General features: G+C 35.4%; 1 protein-coding gene across 1 annotated transcript in view; it reads right to left on the bottom strand.

The window, feature by feature from the left end:
- The window catches only part of LOC150099879 (uncharacterized), a 434,429-nt gene that overhangs the window by 175,301 nt on the left and 231,997 nt on the right, over positions 1 to 27,131 (bottom strand). The window contains exon 13 of the mRNA XM_090403509.1: positions 9,792 to 9,914. Coding sequence (XP_090259635.1) covers positions 9,792 to 9,914 — 123 coding nt within the window. The remainder of the gene's footprint in view (positions 1 to 9,791; positions 9,915 to 27,131) is intronic.

The following is a 27,131-nucleotide window of genomic DNA, read 5'->3' as shown; positions in this document are numbered from 1 at the left end:
AACTGAAAACAAACCCCAACTCAACATCACCAGAGTTAAAGATCGGTACTATCAACATAAGAAGCTGAATGGCAAAGAAATGGAGGTAGCTGAGGAATTAGATAAGTACCAGATCGACATAATAGGGATGACTGAAACAAAAAAGACAAAAGCTGGTGAGATCTTTCTGAGCAATAAATACAAAATGTTATATTCAGGCAATAACAATCAAGGAAAAGAAGGAGTAGCTATAGTATTCAACACAAAATACGAGGCTAATCTTCTTGAATGGAAGCCAGTCTCAAGTAGAGTAATGTGGGCAAATATGAGAATGGGGAACTGGACAATGAGACTTATTTGTGTCTATGGTCCCACAGAAGGTTCTACTAAGGTAGAAGTGGAGGAATTTTTTGAGGCTTTAGAAAAAGCAACTGACACAATGAAAATGGAAAAGTTGGTCCTTATTGGGGATCTAAATAGCAGAGTAGGAAATGATTGTGAGACATACAAAAATATTTTGGGAAAATTTGGAGAAAAGAGCAAAGCTAATAATAATGGCAAATACCAGTTTGATTTCTGCTCGGGACATGGACTGGTTATTATTAACACCATGTTCCAACATAAAAATGTGCACAAATTCACATGGAGAGAGGAGGCAAGGAATAAGAAAAGTCTCATTGCTATGTTATTGTTGATAGTGATGTTTTCTCCCTGGTGCAGGACACCGGAGTGTACAGAGGATTTGAAATTGGAAGTGATCACTATTTATTCTTGAGCAGGATAAAATTGAATTTCATATTGAAAAGAATAACATGTAAGAAAGTTTTAAAGCGAATAAAAGTTGAGCTGCTCTCAGATATGAACTGTAGACTAAAATACACACAGATTATTGAAGAAAAAATGAAAGAGTTTGAGAACAGGAATCAAACCTTGGAGATTCAATGGCAAACTCTGAAGAAAACATTGATTGATTCTGCCAGAGAGGCATGTAGTGAGGTTATCTGCAAAGATAAAAAAAATCAGAACTTCCTGGTGGACACAGGAAGTTAAAGAGGCAGTGAAGGAAAAGAAGAAAGCTTATCAAAAGTTACTGTCAAATAAGCCAGCTTGTGCTCTTAGAGAATACAGAGACAAATGCAAGAATGCTACACACTGTGTAAAACAAAACACTGTAAAACACTGTGTAAACAAAACTCATGGGAGGAGTTTGGCAAGAATATAGAAAATAATTATCAGGAAGGTGGCAAAATATTCTGGAGGTTGTCGAAGAAGCTTAGGAATGGAGGAAAGAGTGCTGTAAAAGGAGTTAGAGATGATAAAGGTGACATGAAAATGGGAGAAAAAGATATCCTTGAAGTATGGAGTAATTACTTTGAAAAACTGCTAAATGAAACAAGCAGTGATAACAGCACAGTGGTAAAAAACACTGACCAGGCATGCAGTCAGGAATACATATCCATACTTGAAGTAGAAAAAGCCATCAAAGTCTTGAAATGTGGAAAGGCAGCAGGGGTAGATGATATTCGACCAGAAATGCTGAAGTATGGTGGTATAAAACTCTTACAGTGTCTGCACTGCATAGTTCAGAAAGCCTGGACAAAGGGACGAATTCCTGATGATTGGAGTAGAGCTCTCATAGTACCCATATATAAAAAGGGAAATAAAACTGAATGTGAGAATTACAGAGATATTTCCCTACTGAGTGTTCCTGGGAAGATCTATGCAAGTATACTTGAGAAACGGTTGAGAAGAATTGTGGAAGAAAAGCTTGGTGAAGAACAAGCTGGATTCAGGCCAAATAGAGGCTGTCAGGATCAGATCTTCACTTTACGCCAAATAGTCGAGAAAGCATTGGAATATAACAGAGATCTGTATTTAAGTTTTGTCGATTTGGAAAAGGCATATGACAAGGTGCCAAGAGAGAAGCTGTTCAATACGCTACAGTTATATAGTGTCAATGGGGCATTATATCAAGCAATACTTAGTCTTTATTTGAGTTGTAGTCAGCAGTAAGAATTGAAGAAACTACAGGAAGATGGTTTAATGTTAAATCTGGTGTGAGACAAGGATGTACATTATCCACTCTGTTATTCCTTATCTATATGGATCACATTATGAAGGAAAGTGGTATTAAACATGATATCAAAATTGGAGATGTTAATGTCAACTCTTTGCTTTATGCGGATGATGTTATACTTGTAAATAAATCCGCTACAAGTCTGCAAGATTCTCTGACTAAATTGAATAGCTGTTGTAATAGATATGGTATGAAGGTCAGCAATAAAAAGACAAAGACAATGAAAATAAGCAGAATCATTGAAAATGTCAACTGTGTTGTGAATGGAGAACCTGTGGAACAAGTGAAACATTTCAGCTACTTAGGCACGATTTTTACTGAAGATGGTAAACTAAATATAGAAATAGACAACAGAATCAGCAAAGCTGGTATGGTAGGATGTCAATTGAATAAATACATATGGAATAAGAGAGAAATTAGTCGGAACACTAAATTAGCTGTATACAAGACAGTGTTCAAACCAGTTTTAACTTATTTATCTGAGAGCTGGGTCAGAAGTAAAACACTTTACCAAAGACTAGAGACCACAGATATGAGAGTCTTGAGAAAGATTATAGGCATGAACAGATGGCATCAATGGCAGTATCATATTAAAAACGAGGATATTAGGAAAGAACTTGACATTGTCAACATCCAGGAATGTGTTACCAGAGTCTCAGGTGGTATGGTCACTTAAACAGAATGGGCGAAGAAAGATTAGCAAAACAACCCAGAGGAAGACCAAGATGTAGGTGGATTGATACGGTACAAAGTGCCTTAGACGATAGAAATATAAGATCTGATAATGTTGGAGTCTTGACAAGTAACAGACAGATTTGGAGGAAAATTGTAGATAGGAAGTTAGTAATGATGTAATTTTTTTCATGTAGTACTGTCATATCCTGTACACCCCTTGAGGGTCCATGGCAGGAATTTGATGATGATGATGATGTATCTTAGAATCACGAAATATTCGATATGACAATATTGGAGTGGTCACAAATAATAGATTGATTTGGAGGAAAATTGTTGTTAGGAGATGAATAATACTGTGAATTTATTCATATAATGCAGTCATAATAACCTGAACACTCCTTGTGTGTACATATCAGGAAATTGATGATGATGATAAGGTTTCATTTACATTATATAATTTTAGTTTTGGAACAGTTTCCACCTAAATTTATTATGCCTTTTAAAGTTCTATAATATGTAAGTAGAGATCACTGTTATATTTGAACTATTTCTCCTATGGCAAAAATCAGATCCTGACAAATTGTTAACTGAAAGTTCAGCTTGTTTTTTCTAAATTTGTCAACATTAATTCTTCTTACTTTTTTTTTTCCTAACATAATAATTATTTTTAAAATACTGTAAGATGTCCTAGAATATTCCTACCTGTTGTAAAATAAAAGGAATATCTCCTAAAGCCCATCAGATTTATTTCAAGGCTAGTAAGTCACTTCTAAATTATAAACTTTAAGAAGTTAAAAAATCTTTAGCTTCATGACACATTTTTAAAGTTAAAGTTAGAAATATTGGAGAAGACCTCTGGACTGCTTAAAAACACATTACAGACAACTCAATGTTCATCCTTGCCCAAGATTGCATGAATATTAAATTTTGGAATAATGGTGATAACTTGGGAATTTAGGGCTTGGCAAAACTAAACTGTATAATTTATTAGCTAAAATAAAAAAATCCACTATGATGGCTAATTTCAGATATCAACCAATTCCCAAAATTGAGAATGAACAAAAGCATTTCTGCTTTGCTTTTCTTCTCAAAGGATTCTGGTCAAACTGTTTTAATAAATTGTTTTCAAAAAACATATTCTGCTTTTATGCAAAGCAGATAAGACTGTATAAGAATTTAAGTACATTTGTTTATAGTTAAAGCAACAATAAATAAGTGAGAACATGTGGAAACATACCTGGACTGATGTGACTAGAGACTTGCAGGAGCAAAACCCATTCATCATTGTTTCAGTTATAAAGTATGAAATCCATTTCTCAGATTTAAAATAAATTTATTTGTAGTTAATGGGCTCAACATCAAAGCTGTGGACTTTCAATATGGAAGCATTTTGAATCAAATAGGAAATCAAAAAAGTTGCATAAAGTCAACATGAAGTTTATGTACTTGTGGTCTTCTGTTTATGGCCAGAGAATGTTAAATGAGATGAGAGATTATGAACACGTTCATTATCACTCCACCACCAAACCATCACTGATGCAAGATGATAATCTCTCTGAATCCAGGGTGCTATGGCTTGCGCTGTGCTACCATCTGAGGCACATATCTGATCATTTTGGCGGTTAAATGATGCTTCAATAGTGAAAATCTACTAATCTGTGAAGAGGATATCTCCATGTCTGTTGTTCACATACTGCCAGAGAAGTGCCTTTGATTTTATCACCTTCCAACGCATAAGTTGTGGTGTTAGAAACTGTTTAGTAAAACTGATGATTGGTTCTCACTCCCAGGTCATCAGTTAGTACATTTTCTGTGAAACATTTATCTCTCGCAACATCACTTTACAATTCTGAAGGGATTATGGCAGAGGCATTGTAAAAACTCGATATAGCTTAAAATTATCAAATCGCTTTACATAGATTTTTTACATAGACCAAGTCCCATGAGAACTCTAAATAACCTTGTTTGTTTCTATGTATATTTTGCAAAATATTGATGTAGTTAACCCTGTGGGAAGTGAATGTATTTACTGTTTTAATGTTAAAAACAAAGGCAACGCTTTCCCATCGGGGAACTTTGTATATAGTTATGTGTAAGAGCGCAGGAAAAGTTGTTTACTAGTTTTTGTATATAAGAGTTGCTTACAAGCTCTACGCTAACACCTTTATAGATAGTATCTAAGAGTGGCGTTAGGTTTAGAGAAGTTTACGCGGCCCATAAGGAGAAGCAAAGTATCAAAGAGGTCCGCTAGTTTAGAGACCAGTTTCCACACCCGGAAAAATACAATCAAAAGATTGCACGGAGGAGAACAAAGAGCAGGATAAACTAAAAAGAAGACGAAAGAGTCATGCTGAATTCTTCGGGGTTACTACCCTTACACCCCCGAGATCGCAAAATAAAAGGAGAATGAGCCGAGCATAAGGGGCTTCCAAAAGTCAAGAGAGAGTCATCAGAAATTGGAACTAGCGGCAGTTGGAAAACAAGAGCAGAAGCGAGCTGAGACTATATGTGGCGTTAGATCCTGAATGAGGGAATCTTGCAAAGAAATCATTCATCCAGGGTCTAACATACTAAACTACACAAACAAAGAGAAATACCTGCACATCAGCTGAAATTAAAGTGAAACTTCTTCACATATGTATAAAATTGCATTTTTCTTATGTACCATCTACTTTAATTTATTGTGATCATACCAAGATCGAATTAGAGAATATCTTAAAAGAGGAATTTGTTAATATTATTTAAGCCTCACTTGAGCTGTATAGAATGATTGTGAGTCGCCAGACAGATATTAAGTAACAATTCGTAGAAGGTATACAACTACACGTGTACAACGTAATGCGGGAGGCAGTAGCTTACGCGGAAGGTACGTCAACGCGAATTCCGTGAATACAAGAGTATAACAGTAAAGGGGAGAGCAAGGGATGAACCCAAGGGGAGAAAAGATATAGGTCATGTGCAAAAGGGACTCCGAAAAAGGGGGCACTCAAATGAAGAATATAAGGGAATGAGCACCGTACTGGCTCTCTCGTCTTATCGTTTTCCTGGTTCCTGGTTCGGAAGTTAACCGGTGGTTCGAGTAAGGGGGATGAAGCATCACTGCTACGGTGTCGAACAGCGAGCTTTCCTGAGAATGGGGTAGGATTCCATGCAGAGCTGAAGGTGAAATTTTCCAGCCCTAGCAGAATCGAGCCCTCACTGAAAAGTCACATCGAGAGGAATAGAGATGTTTCCTGAAACGCAAAGAATCGAGTCCACGATCGGCAGTAATTATGAAGATAGCGTAGCCCCTACGCTGGCGTAAGGACAGTCAGTAGACAAGAGGTAACCAGGCGTACACGTGGTGCTGAAAGACGATGGAAAAGTTCGGTAAAATAGAATTACTCTATTGTGTTTAGAATTCCTTAGAAGAGAGAAAATTATTTGTGAATGTAAATTATGAACATTATTCTAAAGGACTTTGTGGACAGACTCCAATTAGCTAGTTAGCCTCCTTTTGAGAATAATAAGAATTGTTGGAAGAGATCTTTTGTGTTATATGTGATTGATTTAACATGACGAGACTGGGATTGTAGATTTATAGTAACTGAATAACATTAGAATGTTTGTTATATTATCTTATGAACTGCTTGCAGAAAGGACTTTTGGTTTAACACCATATCATTTGCTATCTATCCCAATTATCAGTTACTGTGTTTTACATTCTTTATAATCTTTGATTTAAAGTTAAAATGTTTAATAAATTTAGTTTAATCCTTTATCCAAGTGTGAGCAAACAAAGTTTGCACCTGAAAGTATCTTCAGGACTGGGTTAAGGTGGTACAACACCAGGGCAACTCGTTGCAAAGGTGGAGCAAGCTACCAACACACCTATCTCAGTATCTCCTATAATACAAAACACATCTCCTTGCGGATATGTCTAATGTTATACATTAAGGGAAGGGCCACTACCCAGACTAGTGGCCCTGATATCTCCACTTGGCAGCCAGGCCCAAGTGGAGATATCAGGCAGAAGCATTAGCTGGTCATCTCTACCTATAGGAATTGCCAATTGGTGTGCCACCCTTTTTTAAATTTACTCTGGATTTAGAGAAAAAAAAAAAAAAGTTAAAGTGTGTTGATCTTTTAACTCGAGTTTCCTTATTTAGTATTGAGATGAATTGAATGCATGAATTTCTTTAGTGTATTTTGCTTTGATATTCCAATAAACACGATTTATTTGCATAAACCTGAGTCATGCCTGACTATGATTCCGAATTACCACTTATAAAATTAGAACCTCTTTTGGTGGGAAGGAATTTGAAAGCGTATATATAATCATTGATTTAGGTCACGACTGCAGTCTGAATCTATACAGCCATATTAAAGTAAAACATTGTGTAAGGGCGCCTCAGAATCTAGTATTGTCTCCCTGAGTAAGGATCTTTTCTGCTATAGAATACTGGCTGGTGCAGCATAATATAAATTTGTGAGTATCCGAAGAGGAAACAATCCTAGATGTAAGTATATTAGGCCCGATATCTGAAGAAGTAAAGTAGCAATTGAAAGATAGAAAGGGAAGATAAAAAATAGGAAAAACACCATAACATACATAACTGCGGAGTTCGAACCAGAGCAGTGGCGGCAAAGAACGAGCAGAGCCAAGGCCCCAGTTACAAAGAGGAGAGCCAAGATCCAAGTGCCTAAAGAGCAAAGGCGAAGCGCTGTTACCAAGAAGAGCCAGAGCCAGCAGTTGCAGTCATTGGCGATTAGTAGCAGAAGTGGCGGCGGTTAGAAACAGAAGAAGGATCCAGAGGAGAATTTGCCATATGCTGAAACCTCTTGTATGTGCTATTCGAGTACTGCAGATTGCAGCCCATAAGCCCGCTAACATCCCGACGTGATACCACTGAAGCAAGATACTCCTGAAGGAAGCCTAAGACTCGAGATGAAAGAAAAGCCATAAAGACTTTAGTAAAAGACTCTTGACTGAATGTGTGATAAGCCTCTGTAAGTTATATCATTTTGTATATTTTCTCTTATAATCTAGGAGATATATTGTACATGGACTGTTAAGAGTTAGTTTTTTAGTAATGGGAAGTGTCCATAAGAGAGTCAATTGGTATGTTACAAGTTGATACAAGATCTGTAAAAATAACTTAACTTTAGACTCGCAAAGAGGTTAGTTAACTTAAAGAAGTTAACTAACCTCTTTGCGAGTAAATTAGTAGTTTAATAGGTTGAATTTGTAAGAATAGAGTAAATAAGTTTTTGAGTTAAAGAAATTATTTAGTGTTCAAGTGAAAGGGTTTTAATCGTATGCTAAAGATTTTATAGATGGGTAGAGAAAGCAATCTCCCTATCTTGATTCATGTATATTTCAATTTAATGTAAATATATGTGTTTTATTTATTTGTTAAAAGAGTGCTGCCTGATCCTTTATTTTTCAACTGCAGTGTTCCTAAAGAAAATCGGACTTGTGAGCGGAAAACAATTAAAGCAATAAAGTGCAGCTTAGTTAATTACGAACCATGACTGTTTATGTAAACTTTGTTGAAGGAATTACGCCAGTAGGAGAGAGAGAGAGAGAGAGAGAGATCCACCGGAAGTTTTATTGAATCTTATGCCGAATATTTAATATACTGATGGTGCAGTCTTACAAATAAATTTTCAGTGTTCATTAGCATACAGCTAATAAATACGGAAGGTGGACAAACATAAAACCCAATAGAGTAAGTGAAAAAGGTTATGAGAGAAAAAACGCATTAGAGTAAAAATATATAGAATTAGGAATAGAATAAAGATAGAAGAGTAAAGATAAACTTATTACATATATATAAACAGTGGTGAGCTATGGAAATTTTAACAAAGGGCTTGTTTCGTAGAGCAAAAAATAAAAAAAAGAAGAAAAAAAAGCTGTATTTCACACAAAAACTTTTATTAATACAGCTTGTGTACTCCTTAATCAAAAAGTATGAGGGAGACAATCAACCTGTAAAGGCTATAATTTTTAAACAAATATTTCATGATCTAAACATCAATATTTGCACACAATCATCTGGGTTAATTTATCTTACATAAGAAAAACAGTTTTTAACTATAAAAATATAATAAGAATAAAATCTTTTATAATCACATATATGCAATAGTCCGCATTTTTTATAAACAAAATAAATTTGTTTTTAATATTGTACCTAGAAATTTTTATGACAATCCATAAATAATAAATAAATATTATCTAAACACAATAATATTGAAATACGTTATATTTCTCTTTTGTTTTTATACTTCAAGTGATAATCAACAGTACCAATCAAGGGGCATTATTTTATAGTCCTATTTATATGTGATTACCAAAGTGAATTCTTATTTGTAAAATAGTAGTGACTATAATATTTTATTTAATAAAATCACTTTGTTAGGTTACCATATGAGTTTGTTGCTTAATATATTTCAAAAAAAAAAATTTTTTTTTTTAAACGTAAACAAGAAGAACAAGGGATTTGCAAATTTGAGAAAAATTTAACAAAGGGCTCGGGCAAGCCCCTTATAGCTCACCACTATATATAAGAAAAATGTTGCATCCTAACACAGTGTGATCAACCTGTTCTTTAGAGGTAAGGCATGTCTTCTGTATCATTATAACAGTTAATAGTCCAATACATAAAATTCTACTGATCCCAAGTGTTTTTAGCATGTTGAAAATAGCAGGAGGCTGGATTCCAACCTTTTGAAGTGCTATTAGAGCTACACAGTTCTCTCAACTGAATATGCTCTCTCCCTACTGATAACAATGCAAATGTTGGTTGCACATAGCGCCACTAACAGAACTGGTCTAGCAATTCTGTGGTCAGTGGAGGGATGTGTGGAAGTTGTAACAGTATTTATGGCAAGACTGTGTATATTAGTGTTCACAGAAACAATCCAGATCATTATAAGCTAATAGTTAATAAATTACAAAGTAATGAAGTAATGAGAATACCTTTTGAAACTATTTAAAATTCTGCCAATGGAACAGAAAAAGCAAAACACAAGTATTATAAAATGTTTATTTAGTTTCAAGAAAATCAGAGTTTGTTACCTGCATGTACCCATTGTGTTTACTATCATTTGTGGTACTATTATATTTTTTAGAACTTGTTTTAGATGATTCATCTTCATTCTGAGATGAAATTTGTTTGGAATCCTTTTCACCTCCTCCCTCCTAACAATAAAGGAAAAAAATATTAATATTTTTAATTGAAAGACAGTTATCAATATTTCACAAATTCTCAACACACACTAAAACCATCCTAAAATGGAGACATCTCCATGTGAAAGCACTCGCGGTTGAGTCTCACCAGACATAACAACAATTACGTTAACCAAATTTTAAAATAAATATAAACACAAAAGGGATACCAAAAAGGTATCCCATTTTGTATATATTTATTTTAATACACTAAATTGACAGATTACAAATGAATGATGAATGCCACCAATTATTCGGCCAAACCGCAGTGCCCCAAAGAATAAGATCCCGACATAGCTTCCTGGCAACTGTTGAACCACCTAAAAACCTCCCAGAGACTAGACTTCAACAATGACTTGCACTATATCCTGAAAATAACACTGGTATTCCAACAGCCAAACATCTTCTGTGTGGTGCCTACCTGGACTGGAATACTTGGAAAAGCCTCAACAGACTTCAAACAACAGGATGCTGCAAACAAAACCTCATCAAATGGGGCTACATCACTGGCCCAGATAATTGTGAGTGTGGGACAACCCAGTCCATGTAACACTTCCTTTCTTGTCCCTTTTTTCCATCATCTTGCACAAAAGAGGACCTTATATCCTGCACAGAAAGAGCAGTTGACTGTGCAAGATACTGGAGGAACATCTGACCATTTTATTGTATATAAGTTATGTATAGTTTCCTTTTTTTCATATTTAATTATTATTCCCTGTGTAATTCACCTACCAAATTTAAGCTGTTCTCATTTGTAATGTATCATAATTTGTTGTAAATAATTTTGTTCCACTTAGTTACTACTGTACTACTTGTGTTTGGATATGAAATAAATAAATAAATTGACAGGTGGGAAGTGGTGAGAGCGATGGCCAAAATGAAGAGTGGAAAAACTGTTGGACCAGATGAAATTATGGTGGAGGTCTGGAAAGTGTTAGAGATGAAGGCATTGAATTAATATGGAATCGGTTGAAGGAGATCTATAGTGAAGAGGTAATTCCTGAGAAATAGACAGTGTGGTGGTACCTATATATAAGGGAAAGGGAGATATACAGGACTGTAGCAATTACAGAGGAATTAAACTTATGTCTCATACGATGAAGTTATTTGAAAGAATCATAGATGAAAGGCTGAGAGAAGAAGTTAATATTGCAAAAGTACAGTTTGATTTTATGCCTCAAAGAGGAACTATGGATGCAGTATTTATTCTGAGGCAGAAGATCGAAAAATACATGTGAGGACAAAGTACCTAGAAAAGAGATATGGAGGAGTTTAAGAGAAAAGAAAGTACTAGAAAAATATGACTGATACAGGAATGTGCAAGCAACAGTTAAGAGCTGTTTGGGAATAACAGAGTTTTGAGGTAACAGTTGGTTTACATCAGGGATCAGCACTCAGTCCTTTTCTCTTTAATGTAGTAACAGATACTTTGACAGAGCAAGTCAGAGAGAGAGAGCACCTTGGAGTATGTTATATGCAGACAATGTACTGTGTGCGGAAACAAAAGAGGAGGTGGAACAAAAGCTCATAAGATGGAACAGAGTATTAGAAGAAAGAGGACTGAGAGTTAGTAGAAGTAAAATTGAATATCTGGTGTGTGGTCAAAATGTTGACATCTTCCTGAAGAAGATATAGTGCTGAATGGGGAAGTCATCAAGAAAATAGATAAATTCAAATATCTGGAATTCATAGAAAAAGTGAAGTGGGAAGGGAAGTCAATAACAGAATTCAGGCAGGATGGAAGGATTGGAAAGAAATGTCAGGAATTTTGTGTGAGAGAAAAGTTCCAGTGAAAAAAAAAAAAAAAACGGCAGTGAGACCTACAATGTTATATGGAATGATGACTATGAAGAAGTCCAATGAAAGCAAGATTAGTGCTAGAGAAATGAGGATGCTCTGGTGGCGTTGTGGAAAGTAACAAGGGGAAAGATCAGGTAAGTAATGAACACATCAGAGGTACTGTATTTCACACTTATCCATCCCACAGCAAACACAAAGAAATATTCAACCCATTTCAAAGAAAGAAATAGCTATCAAACTACTTTTCCAATGCTAATATCAATTACATTGAAAATAATGGGAAAACTAAGCAAAATACAACTCTATAACACTTTTAAACAGACTGTTAATAGTGACCACCAACTGCAATTCTGCCATGCTCAATCCACAGTGGATCTTGTCAACATTGCCTAAGAGTGAGAGTCCTATAAAGAGTTGGTGAAATTTGTGATTGCTCTGAATATTTTCCAGGAATTTGACAGGAACTGGCACAAAAGGGCTGTTTACTAAATTACAATCTCATGGTCTTTCTGGAGCGTTAATTTTATCTTGTCATTCTCTTCATATCGTGGCAAATAGCTTTCCTTCTTCAGATTTCTCCACAATGATGGAATACTACAAGACTCTACTCTTGCTACGTATGGTCATGGAGCAGAAACCTGGGCAATATCAAAATATTGTGAAAATAAACTAAAAGCCTTTGAGATGTGGATCCTCAAAAGAATTCTTAGAGTTCCATGGGCTGCCAAAAAAACTAATTTAGAAATATTAGAGATGATTGGAGAAGATAGGATTCTGTTGAAAACCATTAAGAAAAGGAAAACCACCTACCTTGGTCACATACCAAGGCAGAAATCCCTACAAAAAACACTTCTAGAAGGAATGATAGAAGAAAAAAGAAGAAGAGGACAAAGAACAGATTGGATGGGAAATATTAAGGACTGGGTCTTTTTGTCCTATGAAAAATGTAAAAGAGAAACACAAAACCCGTACATGGTGGAAGCTCATGTTAGTCAACCTCTGAAGGAGATTATATCTGACAAAACAAGATACTTTTGTTTACAGAGCCTTATAGTATTCCATCTATTTATGAATTTTATGAATGAATGTATGAATAGAACCATTTATGAATAGAAAGAGTACTATTTGTCCTATTAATATGTGATCTGTCATTAACTTCAAATCTTATACATAATTTTGCTGATGACATTAATACACTATTCCTCTTTTTTTTTTTTCTCCATATGAAAAGACATACAGAACTCAAATACCCCAAGTTACAAGAGCTGTCACAATTAATAACTTGAACAATAATCTCATCATATAAAGTACATATACACACATATTCATAGCCTCCTCCACCTTGAGAATAGGTGTCCTTTTCTGCAGCAGACATTAACGTCCCACCTGTCAACTCCTAACAGTATATAAATCCCAAATGTGTCATACCTTTTACCATTCTCATACTGGGATGGGTTATCAAAAAAACTCCCTAAAAATGCATAATCATATCCAAAAGAGGGCAATCCGTTAACAGACAACTCTCTCTCAGACTTACTCTGATTACTTTCTCACAGACGTTATCTTCCTGCCTTGTGTTATCATCTATAGATATTTTCATGGTTACTGTTCTGCTGAACTAGCTACATTGCCACGTGCTCTATTTTAGACTGCTCAAACATATCAAACTAATTTTCTCATCATTCTATCTTTCAATCCATCAGGCTGTTCCCCCCCCCCCCCCATTCAGTTTCTCCCTCAAGAACCATAAACTCCAGTTAATCAAAAAATGTACAAACAGGTGCACACTGATCACTATTTGCATATATAAATCAATCACTACGTGCACATATAAAAAGTGCTTTTCACATGATAAATGGTTAATGGCATTGCTAATAGCAATTAGTTAATGAGAATAGTAAAAAAAAATTTCCTTGTTACATAGGGAACTGTAGTTGAGAATGAATGTTAACTGGAAATTGCGAGTGGAAATTTTCCAGAAATAATATCTATATGAACTCTTAAGTTCTTACTCTATCTCTAATAAATCATTTCATATGATTTTGGGAAGATTGTGGTTAGGTTAAGTTAATTTGGATTTAGGCTATAAGGCCAGTATATCTTATCTGTAAATTGAATGTGTACTTATGGCAAGTTTTGCCTGTTTTGCAGAATGAAAACTCCAAATTTCCAGGAGGGAAAACTCGACCACCTGAGTGTGAGACCAGTTTACTCATCTTGATGAAAAGCCCTGATAAAAAGTTATTCGTATCATAGATGGTATGATTGATTGATTGATTTGGAGTTTTTTGGTGGAAGGACAACAAAGGTCATACCTGTTCTGATCTATGTTCCTTGCTCAGCATTTATCATGCACCTGTACACTGAAAGCTTGATTATGGGTCGCAGGTTTACAATTCTGCAAGGGAAATAATGCTCTGGATGGTTGGACGCGGTCCATCATCAAGTTATCCTAGATATCCAAAGATTAGCAACTGGTGCGTTTGCACATCACCTGTTCAAAACATTTCTGTTTGATCAAATGAACCCCCTCTATCACTTTGATGAAAATATATTATATATTTTCATCAAATAATATATAATCATCAAATAATATATAATATATTATATATTATACTCCTAATTATGCCCTAAAAATAAAGTCCCTTCCAGATCACTCTACATGAACTAGTCTCTTTTCTCTATGTTGAGAGGAACTGTATCACACACATCAGACTGCAATCCATCCGTTTGGCATATGTATTAAAGATGTTATGGAAACTACTGACAGGAGTGCTGACAACATTACCCCTATCAAACAAAACAGCATTCCTCCATGGCAGGTTTGCACCCAATACTGTAACCTCTAACAACATAAGTTTCACATGTCTCTGATTTCTTGCCAATTTATAATGATGGTTCAAGATCAGATATCTCTATTGGCTGTGCTGCTATATTTATTAACATTATTATCTCTAACCAGATCGATCACAGTAATTACGGAGCAGAGCTGCGTGCCATTCAGTTTGTAGTGTGCATATCAAAGAAAATTCATATCAAACGTGTATTACTTATACAGACTGAGTTCTTTACAGGATCTCTCTCTCTCTCTCTCTCTCTCTCTCCGGTGTATAATCCACACCCAGTGCCTGGTGAGGTTTTACAACTCTTGTACAAAATAAAGACCCTTAATTTCAATGTACGGTTGTGTCGGATTCCTAGCCAGACTGGAATTAAGGGAAATGGAATCGCAGGTGTAGCTGCTAGATCGGCTCATAATTTCTTGACCTACTGTTCAACAGTCACTTATAGTGACTACATCCAGGTTACAAAATCAAAGTTAACTGCACAATGACAATATTTATAGCATGAAGCACTGATGAACAAATTACATGAGATTAAGCCTGATATTATGCACTGGAAGTCTAGTCAATACAGGAAAAGAAGAAAGGTAGTTGTTCTTGCTAACTTCTGCATAGGTCACAGTCATCTCACACATTCTTATTTACTGAGGGCTGATGATCTGCCTGTGTATGGGAAATGCAACAGGCAGAATGGATGCACGATGTTTTTAGATTGGGGTGCTTAAGGATCAAAGCTGTATAACTGAGAGGAGACCTCCACATAGCCTTTAAAGGAATGCGGAGAACCGACCAGGGCCTCTGACATAATGTCCAATCCTCATCTTCTCGTGGTGCACCCTGTTGGGTATCTACCTGGATACTGAACGAATGAGGATGGCTGGCAATTAGGGGTTTAGCCGATCAAATTGTTGTTGGCTTAAACCAATATACAAAATGATGGTACAACATGACAAAATTTCATGCTGGCTGGGGTGTCGCCTGGTTACACAAGGGCACGTTGTTTTCACCAGGGAAACGGAGAGAACAGCAAAAACTCAGCTACTGGAACAAATCTGAAAGCACACCTCAACTCAACATCACCAGAGTTAAAGATCATACTATCAAAATAAGAAGCCTGAATGGCAAAGAAATGGAGCTAGCTGAGGAATTAGATATGAACCAGATCGACATAACAGGGGTAACTGAAACTAAAAAGACAAAAACTGGTGACTTTCTGAGCAATAAATACAAAATGTTATATATTCAAGCAATGACAATCAAAGAAAAGAAAGAGTGGCCATAGTATTGAACACAAAATATGAGGCTAATCTTCTTGAACGACAGGCAGTCTCAATTAAAGTGATGCAGGCAAATATCAGAATGCAGATTTGGACAATGAGACTTATTTGTGCCTATGGTCCCACAGAAGGTTTTACTAAGGTAGAAGTGGAGGAATTTTTTGATGCTTTAGAAAAAGCAACTGACACAATCAAAAAGGAAAAGTTGGTCCTTGTTGGGGATCTAAATAGCAGAGTAGGAAATGATTGTGAGACATACAAAAATATTTTGTGAAAATTTGGAGAAAAGAGCAAAGCTAATAATAATGGCAAATACCTGTTGGATTTCTGCTAAGGACATGGACTGGTTATTACTAACACCATGTTCAAACATAAAAATGTGCACAAATTCACATGGAGAGAACAGGCAAGGAATAAGAAAAGTCTCATTTACTATGTTATTGTTAATAGTGATGTTTTCTCCCTGGTGCAGGACACCAGAGTGTACAGAGGATTTGAAATTGGAACTGATCACTATTTAGTCTTGAGGAGGATAAAATTGAATTTCATATTGAAAAGAATAACATGTAAGATTTTGAAGAGAATAACATGTAAGATTTTGAAGAGAATAACAGTTGAGCATCTCTCAGATGTGAACTGTAGACTAAAATACACAAAGATTATTGAAGAAAAAATGAAAGTGTTTGAGAAGAGGAACCAAACCTTGGAGATTCAGTGGCAAGCCTTGAAGAAAACCCTGATTGATTCAGCCAGAGAGGCATGTGGTGAGGTTGTCTGCAATGGTAAAAAAAATCAGAACTCCCTGGTGGACACAGGAAGTTAAAGAGACAGTGAAGGAAAAGAAGAAAGTATATCAAAAGTTCCTGGCAAATAAGTCAGCTTATGCTCTTAGAGAATACAGAGACAAATGTAAAAAAACAAAACACTGTGTAAAACTAGCTAAACAAAAGTCATGGGATGACTTTGGCAAGAACATAGAAAATAAATATCAAGAAGGTGGTAAGATATTCTGGAGGTTGTTGAAGAAGCTCAGAAATGGAGGTAAGAGTGCTGTAAAAGGAGTTAGAGATGACAAAGGTGGCATGAAAACATGAGAAAAAGATATCCTTGAAGTATGGAGTAATTACTTTGAAAAATTGCTAAATAAAACAAGCAGTGATAGCACATTGTTAAAAAAACACTCAACAGGTATACAGTCAGGAATACATATTCATACTTGAAGTAGAAAAAGCCATCAAAGGCTTGAAATGTGGAAAGGCAGTAGGAGTAATGATATTCGACCAGAAATGCTGAAGTATGGTGGTTTATTTATACATATGGCATGAATATCAAAACATGCAGTACAATATGCTGTCACTTTAATAACATATAAAATTAAAAGTCAAAAGTCATTTTAAAAACCAATAAAATTAAAAGGTTACATCCATATTGGTCAGATAGTTCATAGCTTCGGATGTAGCACTTAAAAAGTCCAATTTGTCTCCTGAATATGCTCTGAGATAACAATGAGTCACAATATGGTTCACAGTTTGTCTCTGAGCTCCACAATCACAATGCAGGGATGGTCGTTTACCCCCATTTAAAAAGCATGTCTGCACACACGCACCATAACCAGTTCGTATTCTATTAAGCTGAGTGCAGGATTTTCATGTGAGGTGTGAACAAGCATCAAAACTTTCTTGTTCATTGAGAGAAAATTTTGTGATGTCATCTGTATGGCTCTCCCACTGTTCTTGCCACTTTTGCTTCAAGTCAAACTTAGAATGTAGTAGTAGTTGGGCTAATTGTAGTGGTGGATGTCTTGATCTCAATCATCGTACACTTAAGTCTGGGAGATCTAAATGTATTGGTAGGGCTGTGTTCTCCAAGATTTTCTTATACTCCTGTAAGAGAGCCTTAGTCCTGCGCAGATTTGGTGGAACAATGTTACTAAGAGCTGGAAGCCAGTGTGTGTGGGTTCCAGCTCTTAGTAACATTGTATCCTATACACCAATTGAGGGTACATGTCAGGAATTTGATGATGATGATTTTTTAGATTTTTAAAATCCATTAATATTTTTATTTCAATAATTATTAATATTAATTAATAAATACATATTAATTAAATATTTGTTTATATACCTAGCAACACCCTGTATACTGGTACAGAGCTGGAAGCCAGTGTGTGTGGGTTCCAGCTCTTAGTAACATTGTATCCTATACACCAATTGAGGGTACATGTCAGGAATTTGATGATGATGATTTTTTAGATTTTTAAAATCCATTAATATTTTTATTTCAATAATTATTAATATTAATTAATAAATACATATTAATTAAATATTTGTTTATATACCTAGCAACACCCTGTATACTGGTGCAGATTGTGTAAAAATTTATTGAATTTTCGAAAGTGTGTGCGCGTGTGTGTGTGTTCTCAAATCCTTAATTACTCATATACAGTGGTACCACAGTTGTCAAACATAATTCATTCCTAAAAGCTGTTCGGAAACTTTGTTTGAAAATTGAAAGCATTTTCCCATAAGAATCAATGTAAAATGGATTAATCCGTTCCCAAACCCCAGATGATTGTTTATTTAAACTTTTAATTCATGTATAAAATCTTTTATACATGAACTTTACTTCATGTATAAAATCGCATACAAAAACAATGAAAATGCATAAAACCTTACACAAAAAGAATAAAAACAATAAATAGATAAAATATAGACAAAAATCGATCACCTCTTTATTTTTAAGTATTGTACAGATCGGTGATTTCACCATACCGAACTGCATAGCAAGATCCGAGACACGTACGTCATTTTCATGTTTGGATTTCTTTTTTCACTTCTATCGTGGTTCTAACAACTTTTCTTTTCGCACTCCTGCTATCACTATTCTTCTTCTTCTGTCCTAAGGTGGCTTATTTAATAATAATTTATTTTTAAAAAAAATTAAAAAAAAACGCTAAGAAAATTAATGAAAGGCACTGCAAATTCAAGCGGGTGTCTGCATTAAGTGGAGGCTATGGTGTAACTGCCACTCTCCCACCGTAATCTCAGCCCCGGAGCACGTGGTTGCTGGGTTGCCTGTTTGGGAACCAAGATTCTGTTCGTAAACCGGCGAGTTTTTTGTTCAGAAAAAGAAACACTATTTAATAAAAATGTACAAATATAATTACTTACATAAATCAATGTAAAAATTATTTCATAAGAGATACACCTTCGTTCTCATGCTCAAGTCATTTAAATTTAATTACTTCTGAGAAAATTCCCATGTTACTCCTGTAACTATTATTTTTAGGGTTATATAGCCTACTTTCGTTTAGGAGTGCCCCTGTTTTCAATGTCATTGGCTTTTTACTCAAAATCTTAGGGCATTACTGATGACATATGAATAATAATATAGGAGGAAATTTCAGACATAACTTTTTGGATGTTGTTGGCTGTCTCCTTATCCCAGGGATATGCATTCATCTGCTGTTAAGCTGTTAAAAGGAAGTAGGTTTGAAAAAAGTAAGGGTAAAGCAATGTGGGAGAACTATTTGAAAAAAACCCAGATTTTTTATATGTATTTATTATTAAGGCTGAGAGAAGGATCCGAAATAAAAACTATTTTTGGGGAGGAGGAGGGATTAATGGGAAAAGGTCAGGGGTGGGAGTAATGGGTTGTGAGCCATTTCAACAGACCAGATTGTCGATTTTATTTATTTATTTTTATTTATTTTTTTTTTTTTAAAAGCTGCAATTAGGTTTCCTATTCTGAAGGCCAGCAGTGTTTGGCACTAACTTTTCTTCGTTTTTGGTATTAAATATTGCTTTCTGTCAATTTTAAATTGCAGGTAAGCACTCGAGGGCTGCAGGCAGTTCATGTTATTTTCCATTCTTTTTTATGTTAGCATAAATCAATGATTTGTTTTCTGGAAATAGTAGCTGTATTAGATGATTTTTCTATTGAAAATTCTAAAGGAAACATGACTGTTTTAAATAAGGGGTCAGGAGTAATATTTCACCGTTGAGAGGAAATGTATAGACTTACTCATTAACTGTAGACTGAAGAACAAAGCTAACTTCCTCAGTAGTGAAGAAATATTTATTCAAGCAGTTCCTCACATTGCTGTGACCTTGTTCTCACTGATGTAATAAAATGATTTAACAGGAGAATGTAAAAAATACAATATAATCAATTTTAAATGTCGAGTTATATGAAGGGTATATTCAGGACTCCAGAAATCCACTTGATTACAGGTGGCTGCCAACAAATTTATTAAAGCAGTTTTATTTCTGGAGAGCTGGAAATAAAACTACTAGATCTGAAATCCTTAATGTGAATAGTACAGTGTTCCCTTTTAATGAATCACAAAATCACTTGCAATTTTAGTTGTCAGATTTTTCATCATTCGCATCAAATTACTGACATGTACTCTCAAGAGGTGTATAGGATAGTACTACATTAAACTTACATCATTACTAACTTCCTATCTACAATTTTCCTCCAAATTAATTGGTTACCTGTCAAGACTCCAACATTATCAGATCTTATATTTCTATATTCTAAAGCAGTGCTTCCCAAACTTATGAATGTAAAGGCCCCCTTGGAATAATTCAAATATTTTATGGCCCACATAAAAAATAAATAAAAAATAATAAAAAAAAGTGCAGTACAGACATATATTATTATAATATTTATTGTATTTATATTCAACACAAAACATACACAGTGAATATTGCAAAAATCAAATGCAAATATTACATTTTTAGCATCTTACATACACATTTGACATGCCACACTTAGTCTTAAAACATTTTAAATTTGTTTTCATTATTTCACGGCCCCACTCAACAAAACTAACAGCCCCCAAAGGGTATCAATCCACCTATAACTTTGGTCATCCTCTGGGTCTTTTTCTTGCCAATCTGGCAAGAACACTTCTTTTGCTAATCTTTCCTCTCCCATTCTATTTAAGTGACCATACTACCTGAGATTAGCTCTGCTAACACATTCCTGGTTGTCCACCATGAAGTTTTAATGTTGTTGTAAAACCACAACAAAAACGAATCTAGATTACAGTAAAACCATAGCCATCCCATACATTAAAGGGCTATCAGAAAAAATCAACAGAATCCTACAACATTATAACCTCAATGCCACCTTTAAACCACCCACTAAACTTAAAACCATATTCAGCTCCTCTAAGGATCCTCTCCTCCCATTAGCACATCCTGGAGTCTATTGCATCTGCTGCACCTGTAACTTACCGTACATTGGTGAAACAGGACGAACAATCCCTATATGCAAGAAAGAACACATTAAACGCATCAAATATAACCATTATGGTGAAGCAGGCCTCTCAGACCACGCACTTAACACCTTACACCAAATCAACTGGAAGAGCACCTGCTCCTTACACCGCACAAAAACTTGGTACGAAAGAAAATTTAAGGAATCCTGCGAAATCCTGATAAACCACCCAAATATCAATAACAAAGATGGTATGAAAATTCCAAGGATCTGGATGGCACACATTCAGCCAACCTAATATGAAAGATTCAACATAAGTCAGGACTCTAGCCAATCTGCTAGTATTAGAAACCATTCCACTCCAACTGGCTGGAATGATGTTAATATGTATATAGTAGACAACACAAATAATAGGACTCTAGCGTTGATGTAAAATTTTTTATTTTTAATTTTTTTTTTTTTCACCAGAGGTCAGGCCAACAATTGTGGTAGCGGTTGGTCAGTGTCTTTAACAAACCAGTTTGATTGTAGTATAGCTTGTTTCTTGTGTATATTTGTATGCTCCAGAAGATGACCTTGACATAAAGGTTGAAACGTCGAATTGTAGATTTTAGTTATATTAAACTAAAGTTTTTATTCAAACACGGTAGTTGTCTCCATAATTTTCAAAAATGCATTCGGATCACCGTGCAAGCCTAAAAGAAAGGATAACCATAATAAATTTAGTTTAATCCTTTATCCAAGTGTAAGCAAACAAGTTTGCGCCTGAAGTATTATCAGGACTGAAGCAACTCGTGGTAAAGGTGGACCAAGCTCTCATCACTACTTGTCTTAGTATCTCTCAGAATGCAAAGCACATTTCCTTGTAGACATGTATAATGCTATGAATTAGGGGAAGAGTCACTACTCAGACTGGTTTCAACTTTTATTGACGTCTCGTCAGTGAGAGCCAGACCCAGAGATGGTGATACTAAAGTGGAAGCAATGGAGAGGTCATATTTATCTATGAGAGTTGCCAAAAGGTGTCTCACCTTATTATTAAATTACTCCAGATTTAAAGATGTTAGAAGATTTTTTCCACTTGGTTAGACTATAATAAATTTAGTTAAATCCTTTATCCAAGTGTAAGCAAACAAAGTTTGCTACTGAAGTATCTTCAGGAATGAGGTAACTCGTGGTAAAGTTGGATCAAGCTCTCGTCACTACTTGTCTTAGTATCTCCCATAATGCAAAGCACATCTCCTTGTGGACATGTATAATGCTATGCATTAAGGGAAGGGCTTGGTCTTTTTGTTCCCACTGTATATCTTAAGCTTTTACTTTTGTGCTCTATTTCTTTTCGCTGCTGTCTATCAATTATTTTAATCCTTCTCTAGTTTATCTTTGTTTTAACTTTCTCTATCCTTTATTTTTCTTTTATCTCTATTTACTTTTACTCTATTTTATGTTATGCTCTATTTACTTTACTTGCTTTATTACTCTATACTCTATTCTTACTTTACTCTTTACCTAAATTATTACTGGTTACCTAATTTCCAATACCTTGGGAACAATGGAAAATTTATTTAATGTTATGACTGTGCCACCAAGATTCCCTTTATGGGTAGTAAATATAATTAGGATTACCTGCAGTATCTCTTTAGATCTATCTCAAACATTATTGACAGTCGTGGCTGCTCTAATTTAAATTTGCACACAGGGTTGCATTTTATTTAGAAACAGTACATTGAATCAAGGATCAGTGAATACACATTCTTTACATAACAAACATATTTATTAAACTAGGATGCAATAATACATTTTAATGAATGAACTGACTCTTCAAAATTTTTAAGCGAAGAATTAAAATATCTCATACATTGTACATACATTAAAAAAAAACACATGCAGCAATACTATCGTATACTTTTAACATCAAGTTTCTCATATCTAATTACACCAATTTTCCTTAGCCTCTTAGTCCGGAACAAACAATCATAATTTAACCCTATAAATGTCCCGCCAAATATATATATATATATATATATGCTTCAAGCAACAAGTTTACCGTATCTAAATTAATACCAATACTTCATTAACCTCTTAGTCCGGAATATATAACCACACATTAACTTTAGAATTGTCCCACCAAATATCAGTCAATCTTCCGAAATGTTAAACATACATATAAAGGTTGTACTCACGGTTCTTCTCTTGACACATTATCTGAACTGACTCTTTCATCTCTTATCTGGTTCCACTAACTTCTTTTCCATCCTGGGCCTCAGCATTTGTGCAAGCTTCTTTTTTTCTTTAATGCCGCGACATCTTGAAGGGTTTTCGAGGCCTGGAGCACACTACACTGAAACTGATTGCTTCTCCATCTCAGGCCTCAACATTCGTGTAAGCTTCCTTTTCTTTAGCTCTGTCGCGTCTTGGAAGATTTTTGGGGATTGGAGCATATCTCACCGATACTCCCTTTTCACCCTGGGAGTTAACATTCGAGCGGACTTTTTTCCTTTAGCGACGTCATCACATCAAGAAGAATTCCCAGGACTTGATGCATATTACAGTTCAACTTCTCCTTAGACATTTCCCTACTTCTCTTCAGACGTCCAACAGACCCGTGGGAGATCCTTAGTTGTTCGCCGCCTGCTGTTGCACTGTCCTTGAGGCATGCATTAAGTTAAGCTTCGAACAACTGAAGGCATTTTACAAACAAAGCTTCTAAGCTATTTCTTTGAAATTGGAATCACTTAAAAATGACAGGCCACTTTCTGAGCATTGCCCTTGAAATACACAGTTTAACATTCCTACCTTTTCAATACATGCTTGCATGGTTACAGTTAATATTAACCTTATATACAAAATTCCACAATCAGTGTTAAATTACAGTATCCTTCTATGTACACTATTTGTGACCTCTGTAAAAGTTGATGGAAAGTTAAGAAAAAAATTTCCTACAGCATAGAATTTTACAGGGCCACTACCCAGACCAGTATTGACCTTTATTATGGACTCGTCAGTGGGAGCCAGACCCAGAGGTGGTTATACTAAGGTGGAAGCAATGGAGATGTCATATTTACCTATATGAGTTGCCAAGAGGTGTCTCACCTTGTTATTAAATTACTCTGGATTTAGGTCAGGGTAGTGGCCCTTCCCTTAATGCATAACATTATACATGTCGGCAAGGAGATCTGCTTTGCATTATGGGAGATACAAAGACAAGTATATTGATGAGAGCTTGATCCATCTTTTGTTTGCTTGCACTTGGATAAAGGATTAAACTAAATTTATTATAGTCTAACCAAGTGGGAAAAAACTTCCAACATCTTTCTCTAAATCCAGAGTAATTTAATAATAAGGTGAGACCACCTTTTAGCAACTCTTGTTCCATCTTGAATGAAGAACCTTTAAAAGGAAACAATTCATTCAGGATTTAACAAGTCAGAAAAATCAGCTGAGAGAAAAAACTTGTACTCAAGCAGAAGAAATAAAGTACTAACTGTAAACAGAAATAGAATTACCTCCTTTTAGAAGAACTGTAATACCATGTAAAGAACTTTGTGTATAAATTAGTATTATATGAATGCATCATGTATACAATGAATGGGTAAATTAGATGTAAACAATAGTCCAAAGGTCACGGGCGGCCCTGAGGCATTGGCAGTATTGGAAAGTGACGCACATTAATTTCCCGGAAGACGCTGCTAGAGATGTGCTGAAATCCCCGCAATGTGCTGAAATCCCCACAGACAAAGAAAGTAGCGGGCGGGAAACGATCTCAGAAAGTAAGAGGGCGCAACCCCAGCTAGTAACAGGGTGCAAAAAAAGAGAGGAAGTGAAGGGAGAATAAAAAGGGTTTGCACCCCTTTCTCAAGGCCTTTTTTCGCCTATTTTGCCGGATGATGATTCGACTTCTCCCGTAGACTGGAAGTTCCTGATGGTGTTTCTTGGCAATAGTACGATATTGGACGGTGCGCTTTTCCCTTCGATGTCTGAATTTCTGTCGGTACTGAAGCGTGAGATGTCGGCATATGCTGTCTTCGCTCCTTCGCTGAAAGTTCCGATGGAATAATATCGCCAATGTATCCTATGAACCGGCAGTAGAAACAAGGATGGCCCGAAACAGATCGAGAACAGATGCGGGAACAACGCCAGGTGCAGAGCATAGCTTAATCTGATGACCATAGTGACCCACCACGTGGACACAGGCTTATAGAAGTATCGAGAGGTAATCAAACAAAGAAGGACAGTTCAGATGGATCTGGAGATCCTGCCCCAAGAAATGGTAAAGTACAGATTTTGTTGTATAATTACCCAGTCAATAAAAGGGAAAGATCATTGTAGTGTAATAATTGAGTATGGACAGTATTTAAGAACTTTAAGTGATTATTTAGCAGTGGCTAATGTCCATAAGACAAATTGTCTAGAATGATTATAGATGATTGTGACTGGTTTAATATGCAAGACTAACATAGTACATAGAATGATTAGAAATGTATAATGTGTATATTATGCGTGTTTAATCTCTAACTTAAAAGGAGGATTTATTGTTCATGCATTAGAATTTTAATCAGTTTGACACAGTTTGATTTAGCATGTCATTGAACTAAATGAAAGTGAGATTGGTCTAAGCGTATATGTCTTTAGATTCCAATAAATGTGTTTTTTCTTCTATACCTGAGTTTTGCGTGTGATATGAATCAAAACTATCACTCATTAATCTGAACCATAGCGGGCCTGGGGGATTGAAAGAAAGGTATAACATGTTGTTATAGAGGTTAAGACTGCAAACCAGAATTTACTTAGCCACAGTAAAGTGTTTAAATTATGAGTTTAAGCACTAAATTTATTCACCTATGTGAATTCAAAAGTCTCCCTGAATAAGAGTCCCCTATATTCTAAGATATTGGCTGGTGCAGCTTTAAAAAATAAATTTGTCAATATCTTATAGAGGAGACGGCCACAGAAAGAAATTAGAGGATTCATTTCTTTTAGCAAGGAATAACCTTTACCAGAAGCACATGAGTAAAATTAGGAATCGGCTAGAGATACAGAATTTGCTTTCCTTATAGAATGAACGTGTGAGAAGTAATACAAATATTAGAGTCAGGTAAATTTTGTAAGTCTTGTAGTCATTATAGAGAGGTAAATTCATAAAGAAAGTAAATTATTATAGGAAAAGTAACGACATAACACTCTCATAGGTAAATATGAGCTCTCCATTGCTTCCACTTTAGTATCACCACCTCTGGGTTCTGGCTCCCACCGACGAGACCTCAATAAATGTCGAAACCAGTCTGGGTAGTGGCCCTTCCCTTAATGCATAGCATTATAAATGTCAGCAAGGAGATGTGCTTTGCATTATGTTAGATACTATGACAAGTAGTGATGAGAGCTTGGTCCACCTTTACCACGAGCTGCCTCAGTCCTGAAGATACTTCGGGGCAAACTTTGTTTGCTTACACTTGGATAAAGGATTTAACTAAATTTATTACAGTCTAACCAAGTGGGAAAAAACTTCCAACTTATTATAACCATCACTCACTATATCAGTAATGTTTTATAGTGAGCGTTAACTCAATCTGGCCAACTGTTCCACCCAAATTGTTTAGTCCATTTGAGCTTTCAAGATTGGACCATTTATTGAGAATCCAGATCTTCTTTGTGTAATCAAGCATTGAAGCAAATGTTTCATCAATGTCTATAAGCTTGCACTTTATAATTCCTCCCTAAGTCATGTTGTTTTCGAGCGCCAATATATAAACATCTTTATTTGTCCACAATGTCAATACTGTTGAAGAGGACAAAGAAAACTTTTTACATACTCCAACATTTTTTGCATCATGTTCTAACTCCTGAATAATTTCAACTTTTTCACAAACTAAGACACACTCTCTTTTAGTAGATATATTTATACAGTATACGAGTAGTATTCTGTGTAGTATTCTTATTTTAAAAGTGAGCAACTGTATGGAAATATGAGTAGATTAAAATCATTATAGCATTTTGTTCATTAGAACAGTGATCTTATTATTTCCATGCTCATTACAACAAAGGTTGAC

Source organism: Typopeltis vanoorti, chromosome 14, assembly GCF_054136105.1.
Source record: "Typopeltis vanoorti isolate ZY-2024b chromosome 14, IOZ_Tvanoo_1.0, whole genome shotgun sequence".
Taxonomy (NCBI): domain Eukaryota; kingdom Metazoa; phylum Arthropoda; class Arachnida; order Uropygi; family Thelyphonidae; genus Typopeltis; species Typopeltis vanoorti.
The sequence above is the reverse complement of the archived record's forward strand: the minus strand, read 5'-3'. Positions and strand labels throughout refer to the sequence as shown.